The following is a 15,452-nucleotide window of genomic DNA, read 5'->3' on the forward strand; positions in this document are numbered from 1 at the left end:
GAAAGTTTGCAAACGCCTGAGTGAAACAAAGATGAATTTGTTTTTGAAGTCTGGTGCATTAATGTGGTATATAATAACTTTCATTTGAGCCAAAAGAAAGTTCAAAGTCCTAAGCCTTCTTTGGTTATGTATCAGACCCATCAGTTTGTAATGAAGTGTTCTGCTTTATGATTAACAGGTCCAACCAGCCTGTCCCCTGTGCTGGCCACTGTGTGTGGTAGGGAACCTCCAGGCTCCATACACTCGACAGGAGACTCAATGTTCCTTCACTTCTCGTCTGACAGCCATGTCAGTGGCCAAGGCTTTAATGCCTCCTTCTCCAAAGGTTCTGCACAATAACAAATACATATTTTCTTTATTCTGACTTTACATTTTTGTATATTACATTTTTCTTCATTCTTTATTGTATTGAGACAACAGAATGTTGGGCTACCTTTTTAGTGTATTTATTTTTTCATGTCAAGCATAAGATTTTTTTTCACTGTTTAAATATTTGTATGTTAATGTAAATTCATGTTCAATTCATATCTAATTGTGGCTGAGGTGTTAAAACTGGTGAATCAAAAGAAGCTTCCACTGCTCTTCATGTTTGTTTTTTTGACAGTAACATTTAGGAGATGCTGATTAATCAGTGGACCTCTGAGGACAGACATCATTTTCTTCACCACATGTTGCATTCAGTATTTTACCCATTTTTAATGTTCATAGCATTAGCATATGTCATGAGATTTGAGTGTCTCACATTTTTAGGCAACAATGTTGCTGTGACTCTGCAGCAGGATATCCATTTTAATGAAGATGTTCTTTGTGTGTTCAGGTTGTGGTGGCCTGCTGCATGCAGACAGAGGTGTTCTGAGCAGTCCTCACTACCCTCAGAACTACTTGCCTGGATTAAATTGCAGTTGGCATGTGATGGTTACACCAGGATTTCGGGTTTCAGTGTTATTCCAAAATCCCTTCCAGATTCAGGGCTACGGCACTGACTGTAGCTCAGGAGACTACCTCCAGGTAAACTTAAAGTGAAATTCAGCCCCAAATCAAATTTTTTCATGATGATAACCTAAACAGGTGAATTAGGGTTGTAACTTAATGTTTCTATGTGAATTTGACATTTTTGTGCAGTTCTTTTAGTTCTGCATTACTTTGCTTAAATCCATTTCACTGCTGGCCTCTCTGGTCAAACAGTTTTTGGGCAGTTTCATTTTGCTATTGGTTGCAGCGGTACAGCTTGGTACAACTTCCTCACTTTGAGTACAAAAGCTGCCTTCCTGCTAGAGGAGGGTGATTCTAGTCATTTTGATATTTGCAAGTAAATTCAGGGCCATTGTTACGTCCAAAAAGGGCACAGCATATTTGAGGACACGGAGGCAAGAATGAGGGTTCAAAAATAATTTTATTTTAAAACTCTCTTCAGCTTTTCTTTTGGTTCAGCTGCTTTGATTTTCTGTGAAGAAAAAAGAGAGAGTTAAATACCTTCAGTCCTCCGTGTCCCAAAAAAAAGAAAAACAAAACCCCAAAAGTATTAACAGAAAGTTGGACCTGGTGAGCCGATCAAAAAGAACAAAACGGTGCAGCAGGGGGCCGACCCTACACAGGGCTGTCAAAGCACATAGTAGTACTGGACTAAAAGAATCTACTGCAAAAGAAAGATCGAAAACAGGACAACCGGTCCCACCAGGCTAAAATCACAACGAAAAAGCAAACAAACAAAGGCTAACAGAACTACTGCATGGCAGATTGGAAATGTCAGCTGCGGCCTACAGCCACTGGAGACGTGTGCACTGAGTCAGGAGTCAGGACATCCCCAGTGGTGGTGGAGCGAGCGGAAGGGCGGGTCTCACATATGTCCAGACCCAGCCTATTTATAAGTGGACCAACAGCCACCACTGAATGTAATCAAATTAATTACCAAAAATAAGAAGTTATCCAAACTCCAAAATATTAAGAAAAAACAGAAAGTCCTTCAACTAAAGTCTATAAACAAAACAATCTAGAAAAATAGACAAAAATAATTAGAATGTGCACATAACAGCCTGTCATGATTTGTGGTTGTGAATGGTGAGGAAGACGCTGGCAGGCCCAGGTAGACATGATGTAAGTGATGATTTAATGATTAATCCCAGAACAGAAACCAGAGAGCAGACTAACAACACGGTGACATACGACGTAACACGACGAGGATCCAGCGAAGGACAGAGACAACAGGTGGTTAAAAATACACAGGGAAGGTAATCAGGGAACTGGACACAGCTGGGAACACCAGCTGCTCTTTCTGCCCCCGCTCACTCAGTGGCGAGTCAGCAGTTGTCAGCATTTGTAAAGCGTTACTCAGCCTTACAAATGTGTTATATGTTTATTATAAATAACACATTTATTATGAATAAATAACCGTGTTATGGGTTGGATATGGAGTGGAATTCGTCTTCTCTGCTCTGACATTGGTGAAGATATGGTGTTGAAGAAATGACTGCAGTGCTGAGGAATCGAGAAAGTCTAATGGCCGCTTCTCGCTGCTCGCTTGGGACAGACAGGCAGAACGCTGTCACCATAAAAGTCTTCAACAACACAGGAAAAGTTGCTAGATTTAATCACTAGAGGAGTCTGAAAAATTAATAAATATAGTGGCCAGGTCAAAAGGTTGACAACAGCGCTTCTTTCATCGTGATCACAACCCCACCTCAGCTCATTCCTACATTTGGCGTTTCTCTTGGCTCCACCCACCTTTCTGATTTTTTTTTTAAATTTGCCAGGCCCAGAGTTTAGCTTTCAGAAGGGGGGGGGGGGGGGGGGCTACACTTTGAAGATGTATTACATCGTGAGGTCAAGCACACAAGATCCTGCCCCCAATCTGAAGTAGAAGTAGAAAGTACAGATACTTATTGAAAAATGTAGTGGAGTAAAAGTTGAAAGTACACATAATTAAATCTGCTTAAGTAAAATGCACTTAAGTACCACCACTGTGGCTTTGTGAATCTTAATTGGCCAACAAACTCACCCAACCCTAACTCCATAGAAAATCTCTGAGGCATTGTGAAGAGAAAGACACAATACACCAGACCCAACAATTCAGAAGAGCTGAAGGTCACCTGGACTCTCCTAACACCTGAACAGGGCCACAGACTGATCAGATTCATGTCACACTGCTTTGCTGCAGTAATCTGGACAAAAGGAACCCTAACTAAGTACTGATTATTGTACGTGCTCATACTTTTCATGTTCATATTTTTCACAAGTTCAAATCCACGCTGAGTGGAGCTCCTCCAATCAGTTCTCCTCCGCAGCTCTGATTGGCTCAGCAATGTAACATGATCCTCTGCAGCAAGTGATGGCAAAGCGGGGCGTCATCACGACTTTACACAAGTGTCTCTTTACCTCCGCGGCAGAGGCTCTGCCGAACCCCTGAGACCGACTCATCGAACCTCTGGGGTTCGATCAAACCCAAGTTAAGAACCACCGGTCTAAGGAAAACACTGACCTGCTGAGGAGGTCAATGTTCTCCAGGGAGGGAACTAAAACATCCAGGATGCTGGCCCTCCAGGACCGACTTTGGGCACCACTGGATTAATATAATATACAGGTTTCACTTTTTGAATGGAATTACTGACATAAATCAACCTTTTTCATGATATTCCAATTTTATGACCAGCACCAGTGTAATAGATTGCTTACTCAGACAGCGAAACATTTCAAAGCTTTAATGATGATGGCTAACGGACAATGAAAACCCAAAATTCAGTGTTTTAGAAAGTTAGCTAGCTAAGATAGTAGGCTATGTCTTCTTCTTTACTTCCTTACCTAACTAATTACTTTATTTCTGAGCTCTAAGAGCTCTCACTGAGGTCACAGATATATATTTACTCCCTGTTGTTTCTACAGCTCAGAAATGGTCCAGATGGGTCGTCTCCAATTCTAGGAGGTCGTATCTGTGGTTCCAGTCCTCCTTCCATCCTCCAAACTACAGACAACCACCTCCATATTCACTTTGTAACTGATTCAAGTAACGAGGCCAGCGGCTTTAAGTTGATTTTTGAAGCCCATAATGAAGGTAGAATCTGTTGTTCTTTTTTGATAAGTAAGAAAGAGAATAACTATGAATAGGTTAGGTCTTTTTTAATAATACATTGTGCTAAAATAGAATGTACTTAATTCTATTTTACCATGAATGGGTAGTTATTAAAACAAAATGCCACTTTCAAATATTGTAGATCGCCAGTTAAACACACATACTTCAGCGTGTTGAGGATTTGACAAAAAACAATTATAAATTTTTACCTCCAGCTATTCAACCACTTCTGTTCATTACAGTTAAGGTTATTTACAGTAATGGTTGGCAGATACAGTATGAGAAAATTGAAGAATGAAGATATTTGATTGAACTGAACTCGGAGCACAGACACCAAAGGATTTAGCCTATAGTAAAAGCAGCTTTATGAGTGATAACATGGTGAAATCAGTGGAGCATGGTTTCTTAAACTTAATGTCCAATTTGAAAAAAGTTTGAAACTGATTTCTTTAGATCAGGTCATTTCTACACTTAAACCCTATATTTGACAGAGGGTATACCCTAGAGCAGTGGTTCTCCGTTCCAGTCCTCAGAAACCCCTGTCCTGCATGTTTTATGTAACTCATGGGACCGCCATGACCAAACCGCCTTCTCTTTAAATTCTGGGATCTTCATGGGTGTTTCTGAGTTTTTCCAGTGCTGCTGCTCACTGTGGCTGTTGGCGTCTGTTGTTCATAAAACTACCTGAAGCCTACAAATATGACTTGACTATTGCATGAAGCTTGCAGTGAGTTATTCTATTAACTAGGATGTGATGAGATGTCATATTTATAATAGCACCGCTGATGTTATTTCCCTCCTGCTGTTGCGCTCAGCAAGCTGTGGTCCGGTTGGCAGCTGGTAACTTTCCATCCATCCATCCATCCATCCATCCATCCATCCATCCATCCATCCATCCATCCATCCATCCATCCATCCATCCATCCATCCATCCATCCATCCATCCATCCTGCTTTCCTTCCTTGTCCCATAGTGGGGTTGGGAGGTGCTGGTGCCTCTCCAGCTAACGTTCCAGGTGAGAGGTGGGGTCACCCTGGACAGGTCGCCAGTCTGTCGCAGGGCATCAACCTTCTTAAACAATTTACTACTTGACGGTCAACTTTTTTTTCCACACACCACGTGGCCGTTAGAAAGTGAACCAAACTCACAGGAACACTATAGGAAAAAAACCCAATAATCTCCCCTCACCTTTAGACTCAACTCAGGAGACCTGTTATTTCTCTGAAGTGTCATTATTATTTTTTTCTATTATGTCTTTTGAACTGATTTATTTATTTATTTTTGTTGTTGAATTATTATCATTATCATTATTATTAGAAATAAATACAAGTATAACTAACTCTTCTGTTTCATTCACCCAGTTCATGACAATGCTGTTCCTAGTTCTGATCAAATTAAAGTACAAACTGGTTACTAAATAAACAAAACACCAGTCAGACCAGTGAAAACAGCGTCACATCTAGGAGTTTCCCTTCTGCCACACTCCTGACTGGAATCAGTGGGTGATTAACAGGGTCCTGCAGCATTTGATGACATGCAGAGGAGATCATGCAATCATTTGAATCAGGTGATCTGGAACAGAGACACATCTATAACATGCAGGCCAGTTTTTCCTGATGACCAGAGCTCAGAAACATTGCAACACAATTTGTGTTCAGAACGATTTTTCTTCCTTTGAAAAATACCACAAAAAATATCAAAGTAAGCTTAGAATAATATTTTTTGTTTGTTTATTTTTGCTATTGCTAGATATTTGAAATTTGCTAGCTTGGTATGACCAGAGTATTAATTATTACCTCAAAATACTTTGGCAAAATAGAACTGGTGTCTCCTGGTTTTGGTGTATAACAGATGGATTACATTTTCTTATTTTTGTTGTGACCTAAGTAATTTTCCCACAGCATGCGGAGGCTCCGTCACGCTGACGGATAATGACCCACCCGGCTACATCACATCACCAAACTATCCACAGAATTACCCCCAGAACATTGACTGTACATGGGTGATAACCGTACCCAATGGAGAAGCTGTCCAAATTGACTTTGAGGAAGATTTCTACATTGAACCCACAGCCAGGTATATTTGCTGTTTCCTTTTCACTTTCTAATATGGCCATTGCAATATAATAACTTCTATTTTATACTGTATTGTACACATGTAAAAATAAAGAAAGGCCTTCACAGAATCATTTTTAATAACCTCACCATATATTCCTTAATATAAATGTAATTCTTTTACTGTATCTCAAAGTGAATTAAATCAAACAAATATATGAGGTTTATTGTGGAGGCGTTCAACCGCCAGAGCTCAGACAGAAATTCAGGAGCAGTATTTTATTTAAGCGAGATTGTTGTCTTGTTATAACGAGTTTTATATTTCATTAAAACTGAAATGTCTTCTCTTTTAAATATGAAAGGTCATATCAGTAAAACAGAAACACCTCTTAAAAGTTAGAAACTCTGTACGATTTGTTTTCAAGATCAAACATCAGTTGTCTCCTTTATCTAAACAAAGTGGAAGCAGAGCTTCTCCTCCACTGGTTGAACTCATCCTGTTTTATGGCTTTTCACAGATCAGTGTGAAAGCTGGAACTTCTCCTGATTGTTTCCCACACAGACAAAAGCCAGATCAAAAGCTTTAGCAGGCAATCTGCTGTAACTACAGGCAACATAAAGGTAAATAGGGCAGAATAAGTCAGTGGTTCCCAAACTTTTTCTCCTGCCCCCCCCCCCGCTCCTCCCCTATGGCTTACAAATAGCTGTCTGGTTGAACGATGTGTGTGAGGAAAGGGGGTGGGGAGTGAGTTCTTGGGGATTCCCTGTTATACTCAGCCCCGGCTCAAGATGAACATGGGGGCAAAATGAATCGTAGCTGAACATAGACAACAACACCAGTAGCCTACAAGCTACTTGTTAACAAGCGTAAGGTGATGTATTCATAGACATAAATATGTAGATGCCTCATGGGGCGGGTCGGCCCGTTGCTGCGATACGCAACAGCGTCCGCCACATTGAATGTGGAATATGTGCCAGTAAGCTAATACAAGTAAATGGACCGAACTTCAGAAAGTGCCGTTCTACAAAGTATTTTAAGTTAATTCCTGCCATTGACACATTTTCTCACACACATTAATATATTTGGTAATCAGAGAAAACACTAAAGACAGAGTTTCTAACTTTTGATGTGATTATTTAATTGCTTTGGGGCATTTCTGAATAAAGAGCACAATGTTTTTATTTGATAGAAATTATTCTGATAATTTTTATGACATACGTTAATCATCTGCTCAAACACAAGAGGGAAAGACAGGAACACCTACTCTGATAAAATGAGACCACATGGGAGTTAATGATGTTTTTGTGAGAGGAACAGAAGGGTTCATACAAGCCTCTGGGTTCACAGATTAACAATAACTTTTCTGTAAACAAATAAAAGAAAAATAAAATGACCAGCTTCTTCTCATCATGGATATGATCTAGTTCCATCCAAAGATACTTGCTTTCATAGGGGAAGAACATACAAGGTACATAAATCCAAAATATTAATCCTCCAAAGAACAATTGTGCATTTTAACTGGTGTTGCTGCTGTTTTGTGACAGAATATTACTTTTACAGTGTTTAATTAAAGGACATATTTACATAATTACATAATTTAATGTACATTTAACATTTTAAGACAAGAAAATTATTTTCTTGTATTTATTTTTTATACATTATTGAGAAATGACTTTTGATTTATCAATCAGTCATTGTCAATCATTAAACTACATATTTTTCTTACTTTTTTCTGGAGAAAAAATATTTATTACAGTATGTCAACTCTGCTATTGACAGCAAAGAGTGAAAATAATTCTAACAGAGTAAATTATTTTTATTTCATTATATAAGCTACATTAATACACTAATACTTCAGATTGAGATATTTAAAAATACACAAAAAGTGAAAGAATAAAACATTTATTAAACTGGGAGCACTGGTCACAGGCAGGGCTTCAGTCTGCTGGTCACACAGGGAGAACTCAAAGACTTCTGAGACGACCTGGTTCACAGGCTGAAGCCAAGGATAAAAGAGAAATGAACCAAAAGTGTAAAAGACATTTTCAGCATGTTGGGCTCTGACTCGTAGCATCTTTATAGCTAAATACCGACATGATGAAGCTGAGCCAGAAACAGACTGAAGAACAGCAGCTGATCTTTCCTCACTAAATCCTCTGGTTTTTAATGAACTTCTCCTCTAACAGCAGTTTTTCATCACCTCTCTCTCATTAGAAAAAGTGTGAAAACGTTAGCTGCTAAGCTAACAATCAGCGGTTATTTCGGGCCAATTTAGCTACATAGGAAATATTTTCCGGTTGTTTAGAAGCGAATTTCTGGCTGCAAAGTCAAGTAATTCTGATCTTTCATCCTTACCTGGGGAAGGTAAAGCCAATGAATCCAGTTTGTTTCGTAAAACGGTTGAAATAAGTCCACACAGAACAGGTGACGTAATGTAGGACTCAGCGCTCAGTGAGGCGTCTAGTATTCATGTCTATGGATGTATTGATATTAGCTAACTAGTCATCTTTTAGCTAACTTTACCTGCATCCAACAGCTTTACTCAACAGTCTTATTTTGGGGGAAAAACTGTGAAAAGTTCTTTGCGTTTTGCTGCTTTGCTGCCGTGATTCTAACACACCTGTAGCTCCGCCCAGCAGCAGGTCTCCTTCACAGGTGTAATCCCAGCGCGAGCGTCGTAGCGCTCATGTTGCGTTTAAAGGCGGCTCGGAAAAACAGGTTACGATATGTTAACAACGGATTAAACGGTTTTAATTACTGATAAAAGTGACAGAGGACACAAATATGGGAAGTGCGGAAGCCTCTACTGTATCAAATTGACAGGAATAACAGAGAGTTGGCCATTCTAAGGTAAAAACCCAGCGCATACAGCGTTCATGTTCTTTGTTTTTTTTGTTTTTGTTTTCATCCAGACGGTTTCTCCCCCCCCCCTGCAATGGCACGGCGTCACCCCTAGGGGGCGTGCCCCACATAACCAGAGGTTATTTGGGAACCTCTGGAATAAGTTATTAATCTGAAAACTATAATTAGGCTGTTTCAATCAAGACATGTTGTTAATAACTAGGAGAGATTACAAATTAGATTATGTGTTTTACAGACATTCTATGTTGCATTCAGTTTTGCACCAGCTGTTTAAATCTTATCAAGATGGTCAAAAGGTTAAACTCACACAAACAGCCACAACCCCCTGTGGATGCCTGCTCAGTCCACAGAGAGGTTAAGAACTGTGTGTAAAATAGTTTAGTTTTTAGTTCTCTATAACTATTTTAAAAACTAAACTATTTTAATTCAACTTATAGTGTTATATTTAATATAAACATCGTACAAATGAAATGCCCACTGGACCATGGAGGCAATTTACAACCAAATTTTCTTATTTTAAAGCGCTGTTAATTTTATATAATATTGTACATGTGGTTAAGTTTTAAAACTAGCATATTTTAAATTTATTTTCTTAACAATACACGTAGTTGGTTACAAAATACACTGTATATTATATACATAAGCTGAATTATGGAAAATCAGTTCATATATTAAATATTTAACCATTTCATTGGTGAGGTACAGACAGGAGGAGCATGCTCTCATCGAGTGGCGCAATCAAGGTGAGGCTCAGCTTCCTGCTGCCTCACCGGCTTCGCTTCCAAGCATTTAAATAGGAAAATGCGAAAATTCAGAGATTTTGAAGAAACAATATTCAAAATTGGTTTAGCTAAATGAAAAATAAATTCTTCATAGTACAAACCACAGGGTGAAAGTAGCAATATAAATTGTCATATCATTATATATTATTCTTTGATGGCTCTGCCTCACCTGCCTTCCCTGACCGCACGTCACTGGTTTAGGTATAAAACAACGCTGTATGTCTTTGGTACATGGGCCAGGCAAACTAACAAGGCAGCACTTGTATATCTTTGTTTGTATGTGATTTTATCTTTGCTTTTTTCTTTGTGTTTTTCTACAGCTGTAGCTTTGATTATTTGGAACTTCGAGATGGCTCATCATTGAATTCAGACCTAATTTCTCGGCTGTGTGGAAACACTAGACCATCTACACAACATTCAAAAGGCTCTTCCATGTTGCTCAGGTTTCGGACTGACAGGAGTGTAACACACAGAGGATTCAAAGCAAAATATTCCATAGGTTAGTCGATAAGCTCTGAAAAACTAATGTTCACCAACAACCAAAATGTAGTTGTTCCAGTAACCATGAGTGTTGCATTCAACAACTTCAGCATAGAGGACAAACAAAAACTCAACAGACACAAAAATGATTCAGTGAGAGAAAGAAAAAGTACAGTTACCTTTAATCTTGGACTAGGTCATGTGACATGACCTATATATATATATATATATATATATATATATATATATATATATATATATATATATATATATATATATATATATATATATATATTTCAGTGTCAACAAAGGTAGGCCTATCAGATTCTGAGCAGCTGATTGTAGTTTGTAATTGGTGGACAGGTAGCTAGCTATTTTAGACTACTTACTACTGTCTTTATCATTTAAGGCATACTAGACAAAGGTTGGGGTGGTAGGACGGAAAATGTCCATCATTTTTAAATTCAAACCAGATATGCATTGATCTAAAGAAGATATAATGATTTTTATCGAAAATTAAACAACACTTCAGAGCTCACTTTCATTTTGCATTTCCCATCTCTAAATGCAGCATCATGTGGAGGCACCTACATAGGTCAAACAGGGGAAATCCATAGTCCAGGCTTCCCTGGTTCTAACTATCCTAAAAACTCCAACTGTGAATGGTACCTAGAAGGGCCCACGGGACACTACCTTACCTTGAGCTACAAGAACCTGAGCCTGCAGGACAGTGCAGGATGTGCTGCTGACTATGTGGAGATAAGAGAATACAATGCTTCAGGTGAGGACAAAAATCTAATTCTATTTGGAACTCATGTAAATTGTATGAATTCTTTAGATTCAAGTTTATAATTTCCACAGGACGTCTGCTGGGGCAACATTGTGGAAACAATATTCCAGCTTCAGTTGATACATCAGACAGTTTTGCTTATGTCAAATTTGTGAGTGACAACAGTGGAAATGCAGCTGGATTCAGCCTGTTTTTTGAAGCCAGTGTTGAAGGTAGGACCACTTTATTCTGTTTTTGTATTAGTTTTATTTAATGGGGCAGACACACATAGGCAAACTGAATAAAACAGCAGTCTCATGCTTGTATCATGGTGCTGATGGCGTAAGCTAATTTGCAGCACTTGTCCCTAGATGGGCTTTTTAAACAGTACTGTGGGTGACTGTGGCTCTGTGGGTAGAGTAGTTGTCCTGTGATTGGAAGGTTGTAGGTTCGATTCCAGCTTCATGGGTGAACTCTACCCACTCTACCCTGCTCCGGGTTGAGGAGCAGGGTAGAGTGCTCCAGGGAGTACTGGAGATTGTACTCCCTGGAGTACTGAGTACAATCCAGTACAGGTTCTACAGTACAGGAGGTACTGGAGGTACTGGACACCTCCAGAGTGCCCAGAGAAGGGTAGAGTGCCTGCTCCGGGTTGAGGAAGATGTCCTGCCCCAAGTGTGGAAAATGTGGGAAAAATGGGAAAGGATTTTGGCACCTCTCTAGGTCAAACGGACCTGACTCCCTTCCTTCCATTTGCTTGCAAAGCGCAAATGGAACCAAATATGGCTTGGGAAGGAATGCTGTTTGGACAGATAAGAACAACAATTTGAGATGAATTGGCTTTCTCGGCAATTCTGAGATGGAGCAGATAAGGTCCCGAATATTTCTAAAGGACATCCAAAACACACTTAGTATAAGGCTTGCCAGAATCCTTACGTAAGTCAAGGGTAGCAACCCCATTGGTCGAAACTTTCCAACTTATACCAGTGAAGATGAGATTGTATAAAAAAGGGTGATGTTAAGAATACGGAGAAAATTTTGGAAGATTTTTGAGTATTGAACTGTTGAAACTGTAACGAGGAATCCTTGGCAGAGTGTGTATTAAATCTCCGAGCTCGCCTGAGGCCAAGCAGAAGAACTACGTCTCCGTGCGTTATTTCTTTTACTTATTTATTTGAGTATAGAAACCTTTCAATTCTCCAAAACTACTGCTTCTCCATGTCGAGAAGAGCCAGTTGAGGTAGCTCAGGCATCTAGTTAGAATGCCTCCTCAACACCTCCCTGGTGAGGTGTTCTGGGCACATTTCACCAGGAGGAGGCCCAGAGGAAAACCGAGGGCACAATGGAGGCACTATGGTTCTTGGCTGGCCTGGGAACGCCCAGAGGAGCTGGCCTGAGTGGCTGGGGAGAGGATTGTCTGGGCCTCCCTACTTAGGCGGCTACCCTTGCAACCCGACTCCAGATGAGGGAAGGAGAGAGGAAGGAAAGAAGGAGTTGAAGTGGATCTGTGCAACGGTAAATAAAGCTGCAGTATGTACGTTTGTGACAGCGTAATATGAGACAGATTACATGTGAAAAAATTGGGCTCTTCTGCCTTCTCCCAGTGGTCCCAGTACTAACAGCAGAAATACGCCACTCACTCAGAAGGATTGCTGTAAATGCTGTCAATCACTCTCATGCTCTCTCCCTCCTGCTTGTTCTTTGCTAAGCAACAGCTTGCTCAACACGACCTAGCCTGCCACAAATACTAAGGTGATCTTAGCATGGCCACCAATGACGTTGGATAAACAGTTTTCAGTATGTTAACGATTTTTCCATCATTAACACACTGAGCAGTATGCTGGAGGAGGATTGACAGTGCAAAGAAACTCCTTGCTCTGTTTGTGACTCAGAGTGGTACATTTTTGCAGTCCTAACTGTAAAACCAGGAGGAGGTGAAGGAATTGATTTTTTTTCACAATTACATGTCTCATAACATACTATCATGATATGGTGTCAGTTTTTATAAATATGGAAAGAAACAGTTACATACTGCAGCTTTAACCCCAATGCACCTACTGATCAGTGTATAAATGTGAGTATGAGTGGGTGAATGTGGCTTTAGCATAAAACAGTTTGAGTGGGAAAGAAGGCAGTGAACACCCAAACTGGAAAAGAGCTATAAAACTTCAGTCTGCTTAGCAATCCTACACAATGCTTCATCTGAGAGCCATTTCTAAATACATTAACTCAAGTTGCCTATAGATTAGTGTATCAGTGTATGAATGTGTGCACATTTGCAAGTGTGACTGGGTGAATACAGCCCTAGTGTGAAATGTTTTAGTGATTGGTATGTCTAGGAAAATGGACTGTGCATGAAGTAACTGATATTAAATAAACTTGGACAAAAAAGATTTAACTTCTGACAATCAAAATAAATTTTGTTGAATTATTTGATCTCACAATAGGTATCCATTTGTTTTTCCTTTTTTCTAGCGTGTGGAGGAGAGTTGAACGCTCCATCTGGTACTATCACTTCACCCAATTACCCAAACTTATATCCTCACAGCAGAGTGTGTCGCTGGGAATTGGTAGTCGCACCAAACCGCAGGGTTACACTCATCATTAATGACCTGCGCCTGGAAGGTTCTGGCACTTCCTGTGTGTTTGACTATGTTGATGTGAGTTCCTTTCCCCTCATTTGGATCTTGCCTGTTTTCTGTACTGTAAGTTTTCACATTTTTAATTCTCAGTTAATCTAAAGGAAAGAGACTGGCAATTGGAAGTTAACAAGTTTAATTCCAGTTCCAATTTGACATGCATCATATATTTATTTGGGAAGACACTGAACTCCTCACTGTCTATTAACAGTGATAGACAGTGAGGTGATAGATGAGGCGATGGTGGAGTGATAGATTGTGGTCAGCAACACAGGAGCACCACAGGGGACTATACTCTGACCATTCCTTTTCACGCTGTACACTTCAGACTTTGAGCACAAGTCTGACTTCTGTCATCTACAGAAATACTCAGATGACTCTGTAGTTGTCAAGTGTATCAGAGATGAACAAGAGACTGAGGACGGACGGACGGACCGATAGCTGCCGATTCCGATCATGCATGAGGCCGATCACCGATCATTGCTGATCACCTGGATTGGCTGTTTCGCTTTAGGTATAAAATTTATATCTAAAGCAAAAAATTAACACTTATATATATATATATATATATATATATATATATATATATATATATATATATATATATATATATATATATATATATATATATATATATATATATATATATATATATATATTTATTTATTTATTTATACTATAAATAATGATTGGCTGGATCACATACTATAAATGATACTATGTGATCTGGCAAAATGGAATAATGATCTGGTAATAAATTCACCTAATTTAGATATAAAACATGCACAATAGTACAGCTATTTGTTCAAAAGAACAACTGAAAAACCTGCAGTCAGTAAAATAATATTTAAAAGTAAGGCTCTCAGCACCATGAATTATACACGAGTCAAATAAATCTCACAACACTACCTATATCAAAAAATGTCAAGAAAAAAGGAAACATTCATTCAGAGTCAAATGCAGGTTCCATCAAAATAAGCAATCCTGTGTTACTAAATCAAAACTTCCTCAGACCATGGCTCGCTGAGTAACACAGGCTCTGATTGGCTGTTTCAGACTGAGCTGAATAATTCTGCAGAACAATAGAGGAGGCAGAGGAGATCTGTTTTTTTCAGAGATTATCTGTCTTATGTTAGGACATAGGGAAAGTTTTAATACATATCAAAAATCTTTTTGTTTGTTTGTTTTAGTTACATGCTGCAGCTTTATCAGACGTTTGGTGTGAGAGTTCACTGCAGGTGGAGCAGAAGCAAAGCTACATCTGTTAAACATTACTACCAGTAGCACGTAGCTATCGTAGCTATGAGGGGCCGTTTAGGACAAAAACTATGTTTTGTCTCTCACACATTAGTAAAGACTCATACACGTACACAAAATATTAAAATTGCGCATGTACACTAGTAAAATATCACAACACTACATACAATTTTCTTTTCTCACACGCAAAAATAAAAGACTAAGATTGCACATTTAGAGTAATAAAATATTGCATGTGCATGCATTTTTTTTGTCTCTCGCACACACAAGACTAAAATTGCACATACTAAAATATCACACAAACAAAGCGTACAGACATACTATTCTGAATGATAAGTTGAAATGTATGTGTGTGTGTGAACTAACACTAGGCTGAATAAATAAATGAATGGGGATGAGACTTATTTGCCTGTGTTAGAGACTCATACGGCATTTTATAGGGACAGAGTGATTTTGGTGACATTTTGTGACTGTTTCACAGACTTGGATTGAATTAATTGAACTGATGGTATAATAAATGTTGTTTTTGTTATACATTTGCTTTG

At 39.0% G+C, this 15,452-nt stretch overlaps 1 protein-coding gene across 1 annotated transcript in view; it reads left to right on the forward strand.

Annotated features, from left to right (window-relative positions):
• Positions 1 to 15,452, forward strand: part of cubn (cubilin (intrinsic factor-cobalamin receptor)) — a 109,531-nt gene that overhangs the window by 63,610 nt on the left and 30,469 nt on the right. Inside the window, exons 41-48 of the mRNA XM_088001177.1 lie at positions 179 to 325; positions 818 to 1,008; positions 3,877 to 4,045; positions 5,965 to 6,139; positions 10,083 to 10,261; positions 10,814 to 11,023; positions 11,104 to 11,244; positions 13,487 to 13,671. Of these exons, the coding sequence (XP_087857303.1) occupies positions 179 to 325; positions 818 to 1,008; positions 3,877 to 4,045; positions 5,965 to 6,139; positions 10,083 to 10,261; positions 10,814 to 11,023; positions 11,104 to 11,244; positions 13,487 to 13,671 (1,397 nt within the window). The remainder of the gene's footprint in view (positions 1 to 178; positions 326 to 817; positions 1,009 to 3,876; positions 4,046 to 5,964; positions 6,140 to 10,082; positions 10,262 to 10,813; positions 11,024 to 11,103; positions 11,245 to 13,486; positions 13,672 to 15,452) is intronic.

The sequence above is a fragment of the Poecilia mexicana genome, unplaced genomic scaffold (genome assembly GCF_051168715.1).
Source record: "Poecilia mexicana isolate PSO_F unplaced genomic scaffold, ASM5116871v1 scaffold_20, whole genome shotgun sequence".
Classification (NCBI taxonomy): Eukaryota; Metazoa; Chordata; class Actinopteri; order Cyprinodontiformes; family Poeciliidae; genus Poecilia; species Poecilia mexicana.